Below are 20,143 nucleotides of genomic sequence, written 5' to 3'. Positions count from 1 at the left end.
CCGCACTATTTACAAGGATAATCAATTTCTTTAATGGAAATAAATGCAAAAATATATATGTATAAACATTTAGTTGAACTACGTTTCCTGTCTTATTATTTTTCTCTTCCACTCCGCACGAAGACCCCTCCCGCCCCCTTCTTACGCGAGAATGCGACTTCTAACTTGGCTGTGCCAGGGAAATAGTTTTACCTCTTAACTAAACTCATACTCGTATAATTAAACTTATGTACTATTGTCTTTTTTTGAAGATATCACTACTCCAAGACACTCGCTTTTACTTCCTTCTTTTCTCCGTCGGTCTGTCCCTCCTCTTTTCTACCTCTCCCTCTCTCTCTCTCTTTTGGCATTTCTATAATACACGTAGATTTCGCTGATTATGTTGTGTTACATTCGGTTCGCTACGATTCCGTCTCTAATGTCGTGTCACTTCGTTGCGATATTGAAGTCTCTCTCTCTATTCCGTTTAGCTAGAACATACGCGTAGATCGAAGCTAATGTCCCCTTAGGAAAATACGTATAGCGAGTGTTTCCTCTTTCCTTTCCCGTTTCTTTCTTTTAAATAATACGAGAGAACCGTTTTCACGTGATGATAAGCCTTACATCAATAAAGTGTAATGGGTTAGCGTTCGCGGCACAGAAATCGAAATTAGGCAGTGAAGTTTCACGTTAGTAACGTTGTGATTAAAAATGAAGATTACTTACTAGCTATACCTCTACAAATACGATCGTTAGTCGTCAATTGACAATATTTGTAAATATTTGGCATGTCCTTTTGTAAATTCAGTCGCAAATACCATCGACCGCGTACCGCGTAATAATAAGTCGTTCGAAATCATTTATCCCGCTACGAGCGTGCCGATTTTGTTAATCGAAGTAACAAAACTGTACATAAACGGTAGGAGAACAAAATCAGCACTCGTTGGACGTCACGTGAAAACCGTTTACCCTATAGATATTCTCCTAACTCTAGTCGTGATTTCGTTCTCTTATTCATCCACGTTTGCGCTGTATAATTGCAACAAGTATCGAGTCTGATTACCGAACCTCGTTCGAGGGAATACATCGATTGCTCTCAGGGTCGAACGAAAACTGGATTCTCACCGAACCTACGAAATAGAATCGATGCGCTCAACTGTCTCATGGCGCGCGCCATTTTGTTTCACGCCAGATCGCTCTAAGAATGGCGCGCGAACGCTCATGGCGTCCGACTATCCGTCGCGGTATTGACTCTGGGATTTGGCAGTGAAAAACTGTAATCTATACGTAAAAAAGTATAGCCGCGATCCGATAACGTTCGTAAAAGAGGACACAGTTAGAACTGATTCGATAAAAGCTTGCGAAACGTTCTCTGGCAAATTTAGAGTCGAGTCTATCCTCGAAGAGGTGTACGCTGAAAGCACACGTCCGCCGCGTTTCTAATCGCAAACGTTAGAATAAGCACGCGAACCGCGTCGCTAATGTATCGAACGTATCGATCTTGCAAAGTATAATAAGCTCGAGAAGACCGAAGCGGGATCACTTTGTGGGTTGCGCGCGCGATTCATTCACCTAAACGTCGCCCAGTGTTTCAACCCTCGTCGAGCAGTTCGTTCCTCGTGCGTCGCGTCTCGAATCCGTCTAGATCGGAAGACTACTCGACCCCCCCCCCCCCCCTCCCCCCTGTTTTCTTCTTCTCTCTTCGTGTAAGATCCGTTCGATCTAACGCGCAGAACGAGTCTTGTAATGAGCAAGGGTGAAAGGGAAGAAGGAAATCAGTTGGAACACTGCACACTGTAAAACGATTGTCTCGCTTCCTCTTCAGAATTTCAAACAAGAGAATCTACCCGACCAATGCGATCGACGATCTGCCAACTAGGAATTTCGAAACGAAACCATGGACGGTCGTACGTACGTATTCACGGGAAACAGAACGGATATTGAACACGCGGATTGTGCGACTTCTCGATGATAGAAAGAACAGCTTTTTATCAGCGTTGGATACGCAAGACTGTTCATCGTCGGCTTACAGGGCCCCGGTGATTAATCTATCGAGATTACTTTCAAAAGCGCCATCGAAAGATATCTTACTGACAGGTAACGCGTACCGATTATATACTACCTTCGGTATAAAAAACCATAGAAAAACGAAAAACCGATTGTATACAATACGTAGAAGTGTTCTGTAAAAGATAACGCATTCCGCAACGAAGAATAGAAAAATGGCTATATATTGTTACGGCCCGCAAGTTTCCCTGATATTTCGTTTCGTTATTATATTTTCTCCTCGAAATTGACATAAATCTAATTTCCTGCTGGATCGTATGAGCTTGTCACGTTGAATGGTGTCGATCGTGACTCGACGCGATCGTACAGCCCGTGTAGCGTACAGAGGCATCTCAGAGTCTCTATCGGAGGTATTTTCAGGCACAGAGGCGCCTCGGACGAGTCTCCTTCGTCCGCAAATTCGTCGTTCTCCATCAAGTTCGCACAGGTGGATCACATGATTTTCACGAGCGTTCCCCGTGTCGCAATGAAGTCGTCGCGAAGCAATAAAAATGCGCAACGAAGCGCGACGAAAGAGCTTCCAATGAACGGAGAAGGTTGAACGAAACGAAAGAATCACTTGACGTCGCGAAGGTATCTTCCGAGTCGGTCCCACCGGGCGTCGATTCTTCTTCTTGATTACGTGATATGCGAAAAACGTAACTATACGATCCAAGGTCGAGGTATACGCGTACCTATTAACCATGAAAAACCAACGAAATCAGCACGTAAGGAATGCATACTGCTTTTTGTAACGACGTTACCGCATGATTCTTAAAAATTACGTTTAGAAACCGCGACATCGGTTTCTCTTTCTCTCTCTCTCTTTCACTCTCTCTTTCTCTCTCTCTCTCTCTCTCTCTCTCCCTTTCTATTTACATGCTTCTGTTACTTTCTTTCGTGTTCAAAGAGGATAATATGTATGTATGTATGTATGTACGTAGAAGGTCGTCGGAGCACCCACACAAGAACTTGTCGCGATCGTCGCCGGAAAATCCTGGCGATCGCACGTCCTCGCACGATATTCCCGTACCGGTTACCGTGTATACGCGCGTGTCTGCGTATATAGAAACGCATAGGTAGTTCAACGCGACGCCGTGAACGGGAACGAACGCGAGTCCGATAAGACCGCGACGAAGTTCCGCGGTCGACAGCCACGTGGCTGGAACGTGTATTAGAGCCGGGTGGTTCTCTCGGTCACGGTGATAGTCTCGTCCCTCGGAACGGCGCGGTACTTGCCGCGCACCGAACTGGGGCCGAATATCGGTGATCCTCAGACAAGATGGCCGTCGATGTCGGAATAAGCTGGCGTCGGGGTGAACGTCGACAACGGATGGCCATGAGCGTGCGCGTTGCTCGACACTGACCGAGCGAACGTGGTCGGCGGCGGTGGTACCGACGGTGGTATCGGTGACTTCGAGCCAGCGGTCATCACGGTCACATCCGGTGGCGGTACCGGACGCGGGAGGGTTCTGCTGCGCGTAAGCGTCCCCGTCCCGCTGCTCACGTGTCCAGACATCATGTGTCCAGTTGGGCTCATCGATGGGTAGTAACTGCCCGTTCCTGGCTCGCCGCACACTGGGATTGGACTGTGGTTCGTCTCGTAGCCCATGTACCGGCCATTGTCGATCTCCACGCTGTAGAAGTTGACGTCGTTCGGCGGCGCTGGGCTGGGATTACCGATGTAGCTCGACTTCGAGACTGTAACGGGAGGGAGAGGTGAAAGTTACGGTTGTTTCTGTTGTTGAGAATGGTTTGGCGGTTTGTATATTAAGGGGACGTACCGGAAAGCGTTCCACTGGCGGTTGTTCTCTGGGGTGGTGAATCCATGCTGATCGGCGGCTGAATGTGATTGCCACGACGACCAAGTGTTCCTTGATGATGTACCTGCATTTCCATGTTCCCTTTCCCATAATCTTGTATAGTCTGATCTATCAAATACGTGCTAGCCGCTGTCTTTCGTCCCTCGTCCTGTTGCGTTACATAGAGAGAGAGGAAGCGTCGCGTTATACATCGTAACTGGTCTCGGTTAGCGTATCTCTAGTAGCGTCTACCAAGTTGTACGGACGAACAAAAACACGTTTGTCGTAGCGTATCAGCGTGAAATGTCAAGTACGTTACCAGTTTGGCCATTGCCAATTAGAGACGACACTTCGTCTCGTGGTTTATTATACACGGTCTGATACATTACGAGAACTCTCGGTGTGTTTATGCGCACGGAAACTAGTTCTAAACGTCCACCCCGAAACCTGCCTATACTTAAGGGTACCTACTGTAAGAAACGAAGTAAGATTTCTCGTATCAAAATCATTAAGAATAAAAAAAAAACAGAAAGTGTCCAAAATGTCGATAGAGCTCGCATACGATAGAGGGTGTAACTACTACAGGCGAAGCTTTAAAACGAAACGCTCCCTTGTCAGGGAACGCAAAAGTAAAGTGTGAAATTGAAAACAAAATGTACCGAAAGGAGAATGTGAAGATGAAGAGGTTTACGAGAATTGTGATCAGAAGGTAGAATATGTACTCTGCGTCGAATAAAAAATATAAAGAGACGAGGAAACGAGAGAGAGAGAACAGAAGCGGAAAAGGGGTCTAAACGGAAGCAAAACGGAACAGAAATGTGTTAATAGAACTCAAACCTACCCTCCGGCATTACTTGTTACTAAGAACATACTGACTGATCGCACTGACCACGTAATCGTTAGTGTCGAAGTTAACGTCGCTCTTCTCGTCCGAGACTGAACTTAACTCGCCGGTCATGGTGTCTCCGTTCACGGTCGATGGCGCGTACATATCCGCTGTCTGCGATTTGTTTATTCCTGCGCAAAACGATCGAAGCATACATGACGAAGCGTGTCAAATTTTCACGTTTCTTGCCTGTCTACACTAAAAATCTATGTACAAGAAAGATTCCCCAATCCGCAGATGGGTACAGTAAAGTACAATTGTATCCGACGAATTTTTAAAGATACTACAATTTTTACTAATTTAGGGTATTTTTCTTGTACACGTTAGTATGATCATTTAAATATATCAAAGTATATATTACGATATTCTATATTACAGTCGTTTCTCGATTTACAGGAAATACGTTCTGATTCAACGTGATTTTGTTTACGCGGTCGAAAATTGGGCTCGTCGTTTATTTTTACCACGAGTAATGAATAAAAAAATATAGATCGAGTAACGACGGTGTATATATACGTGTATATATATTTCCATTATTTTAATTCTTTTTTTTTTTTTTTTTGACACGGCGAAGCAAGCCGGAGCAATGCTCACTGTACGTAAATTGACTTACGAGATTTATTTCGCTTTCTCATAATGTACCACAACACGATGATGAAGATATTAATGATAAAAAAGACGAGGGAGGTTGCTGCAAACGTATAGATATAATTCATTGTAAAATCCCCCTTATCCAAGAGAACGTCCGGCAGGTTCTCCGCGTTATTCGGTCCTGCAGGATAAAAGCAGAAAAACAAACGACAATATAGGACTGAATGATTATATTTACCGGAGCGTTGGGCCTTCTTTTTCGATTTTAATGTAGCAAAGACTATGGGCGCAGCAATGAGTAGGCAAACAGAGGCGGAAACAGTGATGATAATGACGATGATGTAGGAAGAATTAATCTCGTTGGATGTCACGTCGGCAGGTGGTGCCTCCCCTGTAAGCCAAGCCAACGCCCCCATCACCGGATTGTTATTCATGCACCGACACAGTCCACAATGGTTAGTTACAATTTTAGCATCGATCGAGCATCGATTATTAAACGATTGCGCGCGCGCGCGCGCGCGATGTTTAATTAGCACTGGTAAAGTCCATCAGCAATGGTAATCCTTCGTTCGAGACTTCATCGTTGCGGATGTACCGCACCTATTAATCAGTTTACGTCACGCAATGCTAGCCGGTTAAACACTGGCAATTACGATAATCGATATTTCTCATTCAGCGCCAAGCCAATAAACGGCGCTTCGCTGTCGTGTTATTAATCAAACGATTCACGCGCGATGTTTGTTAGGCACCGCCATTAGGCCGGGTCGATATCTTTTCCCGATTTTCGACGGCAGAAAGAGATGCGATGATTCAAGCGCAAACGAGCTATGATGTCGATTTGATGCGAGAAATCGGGGCCTTTTGTTATGCAAGCTACGATCTTTCCTCGTTTCCTTTCGAACCGCGTTTCTGCGTACCTTCTCTTCCTTTTTTTGTCTGGAGTGAAAGTTTCATTTCGAAGAGAAAGTATAATTGGTTATACTTATATATTTCGATTGTATTTACTAGCAGATCAATCAAGTATGCAACGTTATATTTCCTCCGTGAAAAATGTTAAGCAATTATTCTGCACTTTCGACAAATATTTCTACGAACGATGCGACAACGCCTCATCGCTTTAGCAAGCTACTCGTATTCTTAGTATCCCCCTTGAGCCAAACTACACGTTACTACTTAGTTCTACTCGGATTCGATCAACCTTCAGTATCATTAATAGAAAATACGTGTACTTGTAATAACAAAATGCACTTCCAATTACACTTAAATATAATGAACACTACGGACACACTACCGCTCAGATTATGTCAGAACTATGAATATGAACGTTCACCAATTAACATAGAGAAATAAACGAATGACATTTTTTGTTCGCGAATTTAAATTAAAAAGCACCGTCGAATCGCATATTCGTAATACTGACATAAACGGAACGGCGTCGTGTCGATCTAAGAATGGTTAGTCAACGCACACCGTTGTCTCATCGACAACGGTCGCACGGCTCTTTCGTTTAGTCTGGTTAGAGTCTAATGAAATCTAGAACGGCAGTCAATCTGCCCTAAAAAGCGACTACGTACAACAAATAGCGTTCTAAAATGGCCTCGTAATGAATCTCGTTAAAATGGGAGAACAAAAAAAAGGGTGGGGGGGTGGGAAATGATGATAAGAGAACTTGAAGAAACTTACGTAGCGTCTGAACTTTGAGAAGGTCCGGCAGAAAGCCGCTGTCTCCCTTCTCGTTAATGGCTTTCACGCTGAACACATAGTAAGTCCCGAGGGACAGGCCCGTTATAGTGGCTTTATATTCTCCTGGCGATACGTCCAGATAATGGTATCGAACCTCGTAGTCGAGTGCCTCCCGCCAGCGTATCTGGTAGGAGGTAGGTAAACCCCCGTTGAATCCTCTTTTCCACGTCAACGTGACGGAGTCGTGGGTCACGTTGTACACCTCGAGGTCGCTGGGCTTGTCAGGCGGCGACGTCACGTCCAGGTGTATGATATCGGTCGACTGGCCCATCCTGTTCATCGCGCGGCACTCGTATTTCCCGTAGTCGTTCGAGGTCACGCGGAAAATGGTCAGCGTCGACTTCGAAACTAATTTGCTTAGCTGGAAAAGCAGCAACAGAGGCATTCGTTCATTTTCGCGGCGAGATTACACGCGGGCACGATCAATCCCGGCCCCGTCTGAATAACGTTTCGGGGTTTCGGTTGCGGCTTTTGCCGTGGAACGCCTCGGAATTAACGGGACCGGCGTTTGGTCAAGTTTCAGCCGGCTCAAAGGATTTTCGGTGCTACCAGTTTGGCGTTACGTTCTTGTCGGGACTGCGCGACACGCGAGCGAACATATTTTCGATTTATTTTCGAAACGTCTTCGTAAATCGAAGCGACACGATCGAACACTGGAGTCTAAACTTACGTCGGTGTGACTAATGGCGTATTTGTGTTCCGTGACGTTAGGTAGTAAAGTTTTTCCATTGAAGGTCCAGGTGAACCGTGGCAGAGGCGAGGCTCGTGCCTTGCAGAGCAAATCCATGTCGATCCCCTTCTTGGCTGCCGCTCTCCTCGTCAACGGGGTGTTCATCATTTGCGGTTTGACTGCATCGCATCATATCGTATTATCGAAGGTGAATAGCGACGTTTAAAACACGTTAGAGTAAGAAGTACGTACAGTTGGTAATGAATAGAATTGGTTCCGAGGTGACGTTCCCGATCCCATTGTTAACTTTACACTGATATTCCCCGACGTCTTCTTGATCAGGGTTCTCGATGTGCAGATACGAAGTTTTGTTGATAAAAGAGGTGGAATAGCGGCCGGAGAGCTCCGAGTTCGAGCCAACTTTCTGCCACGTAACGTACTCGTCTCCTATGGGGCTGCCATCCACTTCGCAGAACAATTTCGCCTCGATTCCTGGCGGATACACCACCCCGGACGCCGAAGTGCGTTTAATTTTCGCCGCGTCTGGAAAATGTGCGAGTCACCACAGTTTTTTTATCAACTCGAACGAATCAGGATCCAATGATTGAAAATATGTCGCGTGTTACTCACATTGAACGGTTAAGTTCAATTGATAAAACGTCGTCCCCTCCTCGTTGGTCGCGTCGCAGATGTAAGTCCCAGCGTCGTGACGATCCAGCTTAGTGATGTTCAACGTGGACGAGCGAACGGATATCCTCCTGTTGTTGCTGACCAACGGCAAACCGTCCCTGGTCCACGTGTACCTTATCTCGTTAGGATTCCCAATGGCGGAGACAGAAACGACGAAGGGCTCGCCCTCCATCCCGATCAGTTCGTACGGCTCTAGCGTGGAGAATATCGGCTTATCTGCAAAACGAACGCCATTCGTTACACGCGGTTCTTCTCATCGACTGATTTGGACGCCGCGCCCTTAACGATTCCCGTACTCACACAACACGTCGAGGGTGGTGGCGTCGTGGATAGACCTATCCATTTCGTTGTTCCTCGCCTGACACGTGTACACCTCGCCGTTCATTTTCTCCGTTACGTCCAACGTGAGCTCGACGAATGACAGATATCCCCCGTGTAAGCCGGGCTTAGTGCCGTTTTTGGTGCCCTGGACGGGGATGCCGCCCTTCCACCACGACATCTCCGCCGCCGGGTTGCTGCTGCTCGATTCGCAAATGATACGACCCTCCTGGCCCGAGTGCAGATTCTGCGGCTCGCGGGTGATCTTGACTTTCTCAGGCGGGACTGAGGCAGAGAAAAGGAGGGCAATTTCGGGTAAATCGCTCGGAAGGAATTCATTCGCCGCGGTGGTGCTTTTCGGAGCGGGAGTAAATTTATTCGAGGTAACAGTGGGGGGTCGAAGTGAAGTTCGGTTAATTTATGGTGGTATTAAACATGGAAATATGGGTCGGCGGAATTGTTAAATGGAATTTGTAATCGAGTCCGATTAGAGTTTCGTGGAAAAATTCGCGCGTCCCGACTATGACCAAGAGTCTCTCTCCGCTCATAGATAAATGCAGGAACCGTGACAGGAGTTTTTCCTCTCAGGCTTTCCACGGGGGTGGCACGCGAAGTCGCGTATGGCGAATGAAAAATTAAACAATCCCAAGTATGCAAGAACGCAAGGCCCCGTGGTTAAATATTCCACGAACGACAAAACGTTCTTGGCGTCTCGCGTCTGGCCATTTTGCCGAACAATCTACTGCACCGCCGTTGCGTTACGCCAAAGCGTATCTGACCGTAACTTACAGTTGACTCTCAGGACGAGCACTTTGAGCAGAGGAATTTCGGTGGCGGAATTCTTTGCCTCGCATCGTATGCGAGCGTTATTGTCGGACGCGTTCACGAGTATCGTCAGCTCGCTCGACACCGCGTGGTCCCGCGTTCTCGTGGTTCCCGTCACCTAAAACAGAAAGTACATGGACGAACTCAGAAGCCTGTGGACCTATTCGCAAGTGTGCTTCGGAGTACATCGAGCTTAAACTAGCAACGAACGCAGCCTGACAAACGAAGCAAGAAACGATGAAACGTTTTCAATTTTCATAACAAAGTTCGATTGTGAATTTTCAAATAAACTTATCGAGGAGATAGAGGAAGCTTTGGTGTTGAAAACGCGTTCCGTTTCGCCTCGATATCTGAAACCGTTCCCGAGATACGAGCTCTGAAAGTTTCACCAAAACCGCGCGCGGTTCTTGAATGGAGGCGCGGAATTGCCGGAAACGCGATGACCCAGTTTTTCACGCGGAAGTGCGTACGCGTCTTTACCAGCGATAGTAGAGGCCCGTTGTCTGAGCTGTTCGTCAATGGCCACTGCACAGTTTCCGCGCTTCGATAGGTCATCGAGCGGTTCGCCAAGTGCGAGTGAGACGCGGATAGCGGAACGCTAAAAATTCCGCTTCCCTTCATTTCGCGATATCTCGGTAACGGGAAGTGATATCGAAACGAATCGAAGACTAGGTTCAAGGGGAAGGACTGTCGTTCGTACTGGCGTCGGTAAAATCGTTCAACGTCTTCAGCGTTCGCCGCTGAACAGCGTCGAACTTGGTCGATGCACTCGGTTGGTTCGAGTTACGATTTACGGATTACAGAATAAACCGAACGGTTCGCCTACCTTTTTATCGTTCTTGTACCAACTTATCGCCGGCAGTGGATTACCGGAAGTGGCGGTGCACATCAATCTTAGTACCGTGCCGGCGTCGATCGTCGTCCCTTCCTCGTAGCCGGTGATACTAAGTTTCGACGGTGGATCTGTCGGGAAATAAATGACCCAACATTGTATACGTACATACACAAGAAGGACCAGTGTATGCTCGTAAAATCTCGACAGTATTTATTACTTTGTAATAAATATTTTCCACGACACTTTAGTCGTACTTTTAATTACCGCCTCTGGGGCACTGTACTATCCGTAACCTCGTTACAGTCTTGCGTACCTTGCTGTTATAATATCGTATAAAGGTAAATATCGTATATAGGTATCGTATATAGCGGCGTGTACGAGAGAAAATCATATAGGACGTCCTAATTGGCCAACAAAACGCATCACGAACAGATAAGACGTTACGCCGCAAGTTCAATAGGAGAACAAGGTTCAATTACACGGACCTGGATGTCTCTGAACTAAGGCGGAATTAATTTCGACGCAAGTTCGAATTACACGGATACAGATTCCTGTCCGAGGGCTACCGTTCGATCCATAGATCCAAAGATAAGATACGCGAAGCCCCGGCTAGTTCCAGATTAGTTTCATATTAATCTAGCCGCTAAGTCCAGATTGCGGTGCAGGATTTACGTTTACATCGCATTCATTCGTCTAATTATCTGCGATCTCCCTCCTCCGACAGTCTAGTTAGAGAGAGAGTTAGACTAGGGTTCACCCTCGCGAGCATGATACCTAGTTGTACACGTATGTAAGCTTAGACTGTAACTGTTCCTTTATACGCAATTGCGAATGCAAACGCAAACGATTACGTTACTCAGCTTCAAGCACCAATTATATATTAATTCAAGAACGATAATGATTCTCTGCGTTTCGAAGGGACGAAGAATCTCGCGATCTCGGTTCGAGGATGATCGCTGGAAAACATGGAAGAGAACTCGAGCGTAGAACTGGCGAACGCGAGGTAAATCCGCGTAACCATCGCTGGCAACGATCTGGCGAGTTACGAGGCAATATACTCACAAATCACGGTTATGGTGTGCGTTCTAATGACGTTCTCCGTTAGCTTGGCGTTCGACGCGGTGCATATCACCACGATGCTGCGGCTCGAGCGATTTATGGTGAACGTCACGTTCGACGAGGTAATCCAACCGCCTTGAGGAGCTGGCTCGGTTCTGGTCGCGTTGCTCTCGAAATTGTGCCCGTCCACCGTCCATTTGATGTCCGTCGGAGGGTTCGAGTTCTCTGTCGTGCAGGTGATCACCACTTGCTCGTCTGCCTTCGCTTCCGTCGGCCCGGTGATCGTCAGCCCTTGCGGCGCGACTGGGGAGAACAACGGCGGTTCGTTACTTCCAGGAAACGCGAGAGTCGACTGGTAACCATTTAAAAGGGCAATAGGAAACTACGCTCACAATAGACGGTCAGATCCACGTGCACCTTCATAGGCTCGACGCTCATGATGTTCGACACCTCGCACCTGTACCTCGCGTTATTGTCCTGCGCTTTCGCGATGATCGACAACACGCTTTCAGAGTTGCTACCCTCGGTTCGATAAATAGTGGTGACCTGTTCGTTGTTTCTGTACCAGACGATCTGCGCGGGTGGATTACCGCCGCGAGATCGGCAGGTTAGCTCCAGCTGTTGTCCACGTTTCACTGTTTCACCCTCCGTGTAGCCCTCGATGAACGGCATGCCGGGTGGATCTGCGAAATCGCACGATCACCAGGGTTTATACGCGCGAGCGGACACGCTTTTGTAAAGTTGTTCGTGAACTTACAGAAAACGGAAAGTTTAATGGTCGCTCTTAACGGCATGTCGATGGGTATCGCAGGGTGATTGGCCTCGCACGTGTAGTCCATCGCGTTGTCGTCGGCGGTGGGAACGATCACGATGGAACCGTGGGTGTCGTACTTGAGCAATTCTTTCTTGTTCTCGCCTGGTTTCTGTATGTCCTTGTCTGAAACGTGGAAGGTATTCGACTTAGATACTCTTCGAAAAGATGTGTCGAGTAGATTACATGATTTAGCGAAGTGATTAAAAGTATTGGAAATGAAAAGGAAACGATCCCTCGTTTTCTTACGATTCTTACTTTCTCGGGTTCCTCCTTTTACCTTGTCCAAATGCGAACTCTCATCTATCATTCACGAACACGGGGACACACGTACACATTGCCATAAAACTGAGTAGATCCTCTTAAGGCTCACCCTCGAGGTAGGGTGGCTTAAGAAAACGCTAAATTAAATTTATTACTACAGAATCGCATACATTGGAATCTTCTGGGTGGGTCCTCTCGAAGAATTTTGCGTTTTAAATAATATAACGATATACACGCGTTTTGGTGCGTCCATTAAGCGATTAATTTTCGAGTAACTAACTTGCCAGTGATGGAGGAATTTTCAGCAATACACATAAAGGTAACAATCCCCTCCGAAGGTGTTCAACGGCCGTGACATCGCCGGGTTCCGACTATATTTACTCTGCTCCCGATCGCACTCGAGACACTGTTAAATCAGCGTAAAACAAGACCCGACAGGCTTTTACCCGAAGCAATAACGGCTGTTCGTTTTCAGAACTGGCGACTCCCGCAAAAACGGCATTTACCGGTGCTATTAACCGTAACAAGCGAGAACAAAGTTCCGCGAGAGCGAAATTCCATTTCTGATATTTCACGTCTAATTAAATTTACAGCGAGCCCTTCGACAACGTCCAGATAACAGTTAAGAACGGCGTTGTTCGCGAAATTTCGTCTGGTTGGTTCACGTTCGCTGGCCTGCGTAGACGTTTATCGGAACCTCTCGGGGTATAATCGTCCCCGCTAAGCGTTCGTCATTTCAAGTCGACTGTTAATTAAATTTAATGATATCGCTGTTTGGTTAATTGATACGCATCCACGATGACGTGCGGAGATATGAAAATCAGCTCGACTATTTTAGGTATTAATTAAACGATTGTCATGCGCCATGCTTTTGATGTTAATTATACGAACAGTTTTGTCGGTTAATGGATATCGTGCGATTAATTCGTACGCGAAATTCATTGCGCTGATCATACCGTTTTGTTCGCTGAAAATTCATCCGAATGCGTAATCACATTTTTCTGAAAACAATTAATTAGAGAGATAGCAATTCGTCGTTAACCGTTGTCGACAGCGGAGATCGACGGAGACAATAGTCTCCGTCGATGTATTTGCGAGATACCAGAGAAAGTAAGGGCGGAACGGGGATGTAATCAACGAAAAGCGTGTATTGACTTAGAAAATGATGAGTTTCGGAACGCGACACGCTTGGAATGCCTGCGAACGACAGCGAGAACTTGCGTGCGTTCAGTTGGAAGTAGACAAACTCGCTCGACTTAGTTCTAAACTAGTAGTAAACCACCAAAATTTTGCGTCGCAGTGTGAAATCTGGTTAACGAGCACAGACTAGACGCATCGCCCTCGAATTCCCTTTTACGGGGATGGAGGATATTTAGAATTAATTCGTCAAAGACTCGACTTGTTTACACGCGAATATATGCTCCTCACATATACATTTAGCTCTTTCTACGACAACGAAGAAGAATTTTTCAAAAAATGAACCGTCGAACGAAACAATCCGCCGACTCGAATCATTTTTTCGTAGGTCCAACGGCAAATTCTATCTCGCAGCAAGTATTGCATATACTTTCGATCAGCCGTGGTTGAAACGAGCGTGCCGCGCGATTTTCCACTCGGAATTCGTGTTGATTTTTAATTTTTCCAAGAAATTTCAATCTCCTGAGCGTGGCAGGATTCCCAGTCGTCGAGCAATCTTCTCCATCGCGGAACACTATTTCGCCAGTTCTAATGGAACGAAATAATTTTTTCTCGACTACCACGCGTCACAATATTTCCACCGATCGACTCCTTACCGCTCGATTCCTTTTGTAAATCGATTGGTTAACCGATCTCCGTGATAGAGCCGAGTAGAAAAACCTCGTTAGCGCGCGATTATTTGACGAAAAGCGGGAGCGCTACGTTTACCCTGTGCTTGAAACGAGGGGGAGAGTCGGAGAAAGGAAGACGCGAACTCGTATTGATATTAATAAGTCCCTTTCAAGAGGGAGATCGGGTCTGTAGCTAGCGCAGTTTCCTAGAATCAACGTCGCCTGGCCGTTAATAAATAATCTGAAACGTGCATTTTCTTCAGCACTCGACGTCAACAACCCCGCGCCACGTCCGGCACTCGTTCTCCCTCTACAATCTTATTACCGACTAAAACGATCAAAGAGGGAACGCGGGCTTTTTTTCTTTTCCATCCGGGGATCGATACGACGTGGAGAGGACAGACGTTAAACGAGCCGAGGTGGATAGCAGAAAGAAGCAATTGCAATTAATATCTTCGTCGCGGAGCAAGGAGAGTGGCCTTTATCGTGCCAGCCAGCCGAGTTACGGACGAAAAATCTTCACGCAGCCCTGTACGGGTGTAGATAAAACTTTCAAGTTGCTGGAACAAGTACTGCAAACCATAGTTACGACCCTGGGGATCATGAAACGTTAACTATGTTGGAGCGGCACGAAAAGAACGGGAATATGGGGCGGGCGTGAGGGTGAGAGCGAGCTGGAAGTGCATTGTCGGAGAGGATATAATGGAGCAACTAAGACACTCTATTAAGTTATCCTCCAGCGTGCTTTCAAAAAACACTACGCCAGGAGAAGAATGCCGCGGCCCCGTTTAAATATGAAACCAGCCCCGGAAAAATGACTCGAACCGCGGACAGAACACGGACGGAACGGTCTAACTTCTCGCGCAACCAGGGGGTGAACGCGACTACCGATCGTCGAGCGGTTCGACCGATTATGCGTTGGCATTCGGCTTTCGAGATAACCGCGCTGCTACAATCTGAAAATCGTTTGTTTCGCGAAAAAAAGCAGAGAGAAAAAGGCGCTCGACAGTATTTCCGTTTGGGACTTTTTCAAAAACCGATCTCCCTTTTAGTTGCCAGTACGATTTATCAGACTGACAGAAATGAAAAGCAGGGCAAACAATGTTGCAGATAGTTTTCCAGATAAAGATTGAAAAGTACGATCCATTTCGAAGGGACAACGCAAAAATGGTCGGATCAAAATTGGTATCTTTTTTTTTTTTTTAGATAAATTCAAACGTCGAAGAAAAAAGTCGGACCGATTTGAGAATTGGAGGGACAAATTTTTTTTTATCGCGACCGTTCAAATTGATTAGATATCGCGAACGGAACGTAGGAATTTTGTTATCGATCTCCGGTTTTTGTTCGCCAGAGTTTGGAGCAATGCAAGCTCGCTGCAGTGTCGAAATTCAGAACAGAGTTTAAGGCCGCGGACTAGTTTCCCAAATTAAGGGCGTTTCGTCTAATTTAGAACAGCTGGTGAAAAAGTTGCTCATTAACTTCCCCTCGTGTCACCACTTATATTACAATCCTCTAAGAAGAATTCTCCGTCGAAGAAGAGATAGCAAAAGTGTCTTCCAAACTTGTAACCAAACTTATTCCATGCTCCTCGAAAATGAATGCTTCTCTTAGGACCATCAGACACGGAGAATTCGATTCCATTTCGAAAGAGGGCATCGTAAAAGTATCGATGGCGAGGACGAGGAACGTTTCTCACGTAGGATCCATCGGTTCCAGCGAGAGGAGGTAACAAACACGGACGGAAAGGAGGACGACGCGGATCTTTTAGCCCCGTAGAACGCGTTCGTGCGTTCTCCGACAAATCCGGTAAAGCGAGTGGCCAGTTGGACAAAAAATTGTCCGAGGGAAGTCGAACGGTGGGTTTAAACGGCGCTTTGAAAGCGACGCGTACGCGCCGCGGCGTCGCGTCGTGTCGGTTCGCGACCTGAATTTCGTCCAGCCTTTTGTTCGGCTAGCGCGGGCCGAACGTAGAAACGCGGTCACTTCTTCGTCGAGCAGAAAACGCTGGGATTAAGCCAGTGAATTTTGCGTCGATTCGCGACTGGTCGCGACCCAACCCAAGACCCCCGTCGATATTCCAATATTCATTCGATCCGTTTCTCATTGTCAGCTCCCACGCAGTCTGGCGGCGTCTACGGCTGGCTGCCTCTCGGCTTGCTTATAAACAGATCTTTCGGGTTGATTAAATCGCGACAAGGGTGGCGCGGAGTCGCGCGACGGATTTAAATAAAAATAACGAGCCGATGGGAGGATCCAGCCGCCGTCCCTCGCCTGGCCAGGTTCCGTTTCATATTCATTAATTATTATATATATATATAGAGAGAGAGAGAGAGAGTATCGCGGCGGCCGGAAAGAAAACGGGGATAACAGGCGTAGGTCTTTGCTCGTCGAACCATTATGGCCTCTTTTCCCTCGTGTCCCGCCTATTACTTTTGCTCCCGCGGCACTCGTCTCTCGCAACCTCTCTCGACGTCTGTTCTACATTGTTTCTCCTTTTTATTCGGTACCGTATGCCACCGTTCCGCCATCCACCCCCTCTCGTAGGCGGGATCGATATAACCCTTGGCAGAAGCGATTTCGCCCGCTTGAAAATTGCTCCCTCTCGTCTGGCCTTCCTTGCGCGGACCAGTCTTCCTTTTGCGATTTCTCTTATTGTTTCCTTCCCCCGGCTCGATTCGAATCGTTGCTGTTGCAGCCGATGCTGGAGACGACCAGCCCCGCCGTCCGAGGCGGCGTCCTTAATTGTCAGTAAAAATGGATTAAAGGGTATTAGGTCCCTGGCTGGCGTCCGACTCGAATCGTCGGGATCCACTTTGAGCGACGCTTTGTGCCTCGTCGATTGACCGATGCACCAGGCGGGGGATTAACGCCGTCAGAATTTCTGCTTCGGTCCCGCGAGCACCGGATTTCGACTCTTTCGATTGGATGGAACAGCTGCCGCGGTGGATTTTCGGCGAGCTGTTGCTTCGTAATTTAAATCTATTTTCTCAGTTAACCAACGCGACGTTCATCGTTTAATTCATGAATTTGTAACGGGTTAACACGACACGGTAATTAAATGCCGTTTATCCTAATGAAAAATCGATAATTACGATTTCAGGCGCGCCAGTAAAAACATTGGATTATGTACCGCTTGATAAATTCTGCCTCGAAACGAAGTCTGAAACGAGTCGGGATAATAAAGGGGTACGTTATTTTTATTAAGAGGATACTTTCAGCCCCTAAATTTGCGTAGCGCGATGGTCGACGATACGTAAGAAGGAGCTCGGGGGAAATTGAAATTTAGTTCCCGTTCCGTGATCCACTAAACAAAGATTAATCATAGCTCGAGGAGGTTGTACAACGGTTGGACTTAATTTCGGCAAGAAAACTCATTCGTCTCGTTTCGCGTCCCAACTGTCAGGCACTGCCAATTATTTCTACTCGATCTATCTTGTCGTGCCTCGAGTTTTGCCCTTCCACAGCTGCCTCGTTCAACCTGCCTTGATATTTCCGCACCACAGCTGCCGATCAATTTATAACCGTGTTCTATCTCCGATAGGTTAGAAATCCTTTATCGGGGAAAATTTTCAAATAAATCCTTTTACGTCAAAGCAATCGCCCGGACGAAACTCGAAATAAATTGTCTCGCGCTGGAGCCACGATTGAAAATTAGAGCCAGGGAATTGACTCCATCGCGGAACAACCTCTGAAACTCTCTAAAAAAACTATTGCACCCAAATTTTCCTACCTCCTGTTAGTCTAAAATTGGGCTTAAAAATCATTCTCGAATAAAGTTCCGAGTACACGTTCGAATGAGAACGTGGCTATGGAATGAACTCTGTTTTCGAGATAAGAAGTTGAACGGTCGTCAATTCTGTGGAAGATAAGAGCACGTGGTCGGAGGAACGATACCCCAGTCGCGTTTGAACGGACCGAACGGCGATGTAACGATGAATTTACTTACCACCCTCGATGGAAATCGGTGTAATCATCGTGTCACCCCCTTTGATCTGAACGTTCCCGCGATACCAGACGATCGAGGCAGCAGGTTTAGCAGATCGAACTACGCATTCCAAACGACGGGATTCGCCGACCTTCACTTCGATCGTCTTCTTGTTCGGATGGTTGCTGATCTCCACTTTCTGCGGCGGTGCTGCAACAACAAAGAGAAAATGCACGCGTTAAATATGGTCAGATATTTCTTCAACATTCTTCTCATCTTTTTATAAATATTTTGTGGTCATTAGTCCTTTACGGTTTACGCATGCTCGTTTTTTTTGAATAAAAAATGTCGAATTGAAAGCAAACATTTTTCACTGAAACGTCTCCTCGATGCCAGTCGAGGCTGATAAGAAAATGATTTCAGTTTCACGAGGTATCTTTGCTTTAAAACAACGTTGCGCGAGAACTTCGCAGGGGAGAGAAAAATCGTCGTTCGAAAGTTCAAGCTGAAATACTAACTTCAGCGTGGTGCAACTTTCTTTTTTACGAAGAGCCCCGTACTCTGTAACAAACATACGGGAACGTACGATCCAGCGGCGTGCTTAAAAAATATTTTTCACGTGCTCGGAAGCCTTAGCCGACCAACCCCTACGCGACGTTGCTTGTGTCAGTCCGCAACGTGTCCAGCGTAGCGAAAATTTCTTCGTGTCAAGCGCTTTTACGATGCTAAATAGGTAAACAAACGATATCTTCCTTTTTTTATTATTCTCCGCTATTAATACACGTTCCAGATACGCTTCCAGTTAACGCGCTCTAAAATATAAATAATCGCTTTCTTTGAGCGAAGAGAGAATTCATTTCGCCCCGTGTCACTTTCCCCGGCGTTTATAATAAATAGCTTATAAAACGATTCTCTCTGTGCATGCTTTTTAAAAAGCCGAACTCCGTCGTCCTCTGCTTTTCTGCGATTGAACATTTTCAACCTCAGTTTTCCCGATAAACACCGGCGATCGGAAGAGACTCGTTCGCGGAAATCAGGCGACATCTCCGCCTTGAGTTTCCCCGTGAAAGGGCGGAACTCGGAGGCAGAGAAGAAGGAACGGAACGAAACGCAGATGCATTGACCAGGAAACACGGATGTAACGGTTATTTGCCACTTCATTTGGCCTGATGCAACGCGCTTTCGATCGGTCGTGGCGCATTGTCGGGAAACAGTCTCCAGCCAAGAGGGTGGGTCCATCGATGTTGGAAAATGCGTTTTCGACCAATAAACCGTGTACGTCGATGCAGTCCTCGATTCCTCGGTTACTCCTCGTGGAATTCCTCCGTGGAGAAACAGAATTCAATTAAATTCAATTAATCCGCGTCGTTTAAAATTGTCCGAGGTGTACAATTTCGGCGAAGAATTCGTGAAAATCATCGAGCACCCTCGTTTCCCCTTTCCAATGCTCGTTACGTCCACTGGTCCCCGCGCAGATCCCTCTTCAATTACCGAATTTATCGTCGCCAACCGTCCGACGGAACTTCCGCTGGACAAACGACGTTACACTTCTTCAGCCCGTCGTTTCACCCGCCCGTGAAAATTTATCGCATTTACCGTCTTCATTCCTTGGACGAGGGCATCGCGTTATTGATAAAAGCCTGGTCTACGGTGTACACACTCGAGATAGCCAGACGTACAGTGTCGTGCAAAAATGTGTCTCTGTTTTACGAATAAATTTAAGAAACTTTACTTTTCTCAACTTTTCCGATCACTACATTTGGTAATAATCTTCACATTTCCCATGATAATAGCTTTTCGTTACGCGAACACATCGTAGAATAATTCTTCAACCCTCTTAGTTACTGGCTACGCGGATACATCGCCATCACGGGAACCTTAGCCGTGGAAT

At 46.6% G+C, this 20,143-nt stretch overlaps 3 protein-coding genes across 6 annotated transcripts in view; 2 read left to right on the top strand and 1 right to left on the bottom strand.

Moving 5' to 3' along the window:
• The window catches only part of Kkv (hyaluronan synthase-like protein kkv), an 81,844-nt gene extending 77,175 nt beyond the window's left edge, over positions 1-4,669 (top strand). Inside the window, exon 18 of the mRNA XM_076906515.1 lies at positions 4,656-4,669. Within this exon, the coding sequence (XP_076762630.1) occupies positions 4,656-4,657 (2 nt within the window). The 3' untranslated portion in view covers positions 4,658-4,669. The remainder of the gene's footprint in view (positions 1-4,655) is intronic.
• The window catches only part of LOC143430343 (RYamide receptor), a 75,454-nt gene that overhangs the window by 25,294 nt on the left and 30,017 nt on the right, over positions 1-20,143 (top strand). The window lies entirely within an intron of this gene.
• Positions 3,199-20,143, bottom strand: part of Sns (sticks and stones) — a 258,785-nt gene continuing 241,840 nt past the window's right edge. Inside the window, exons 4-18 of one of the 4 annotated variants that reach the window (XM_076906517.1) lie at positions 18,274-18,462; positions 12,202-12,381; positions 11,837-12,127; positions 11,448-11,747; positions 10,377-10,513; positions 9,515-9,668; positions 8,708-9,010; positions 8,348-8,623; positions 7,970-8,260; positions 7,718-7,896; positions 6,988-7,408; positions 5,543-5,695; positions 4,717-4,844; positions 3,810-3,996; positions 3,199-3,726 (exon numbers count right to left, since the gene is read on the bottom strand). In XM_076906517.1, coding sequence (XP_076762632.1) covers positions 3,299-3,726; positions 3,810-3,996; positions 4,717-4,844; positions 5,543-5,695; positions 6,988-7,408; positions 7,718-7,896; positions 7,970-8,260; positions 8,348-8,623; positions 8,708-9,010; positions 9,515-9,668; positions 10,377-10,513; positions 11,448-11,747; positions 11,837-12,127; positions 12,202-12,381; positions 18,274-18,462 — 3,617 coding nt within the window. In that variant the 3' untranslated portion in view covers positions 3,199-3,298. Of the gene's footprint in view, positions 3,727-3,809; positions 3,997-4,668; positions 4,845-5,326; positions 5,486-5,542; positions 5,696-6,987; positions 7,409-7,717; positions 7,897-7,969; positions 8,261-8,347; positions 8,624-8,707; positions 9,011-9,514; positions 9,669-10,376; positions 10,514-11,447; positions 11,748-11,836; positions 12,128-12,201; positions 12,382-18,273; positions 18,463-20,143 lie in introns of those variants that run through there. The other 3 variants (XM_076906516.1, XM_076906519.1, XM_076906518.1) reach the window with 3 other exon arrangements.

The sequence above is a fragment of the Xylocopa sonorina genome, chromosome 13, assembly GCF_050948175.1.
Source record: "Xylocopa sonorina isolate GNS202 chromosome 13, iyXylSono1_principal, whole genome shotgun sequence".
Taxonomy (NCBI): Eukaryota; Metazoa; Arthropoda; class Insecta; order Hymenoptera; family Apidae; genus Xylocopa; species Xylocopa sonorina.
This window is presented reverse-complemented; position numbering and strand designations above follow the sequence as displayed.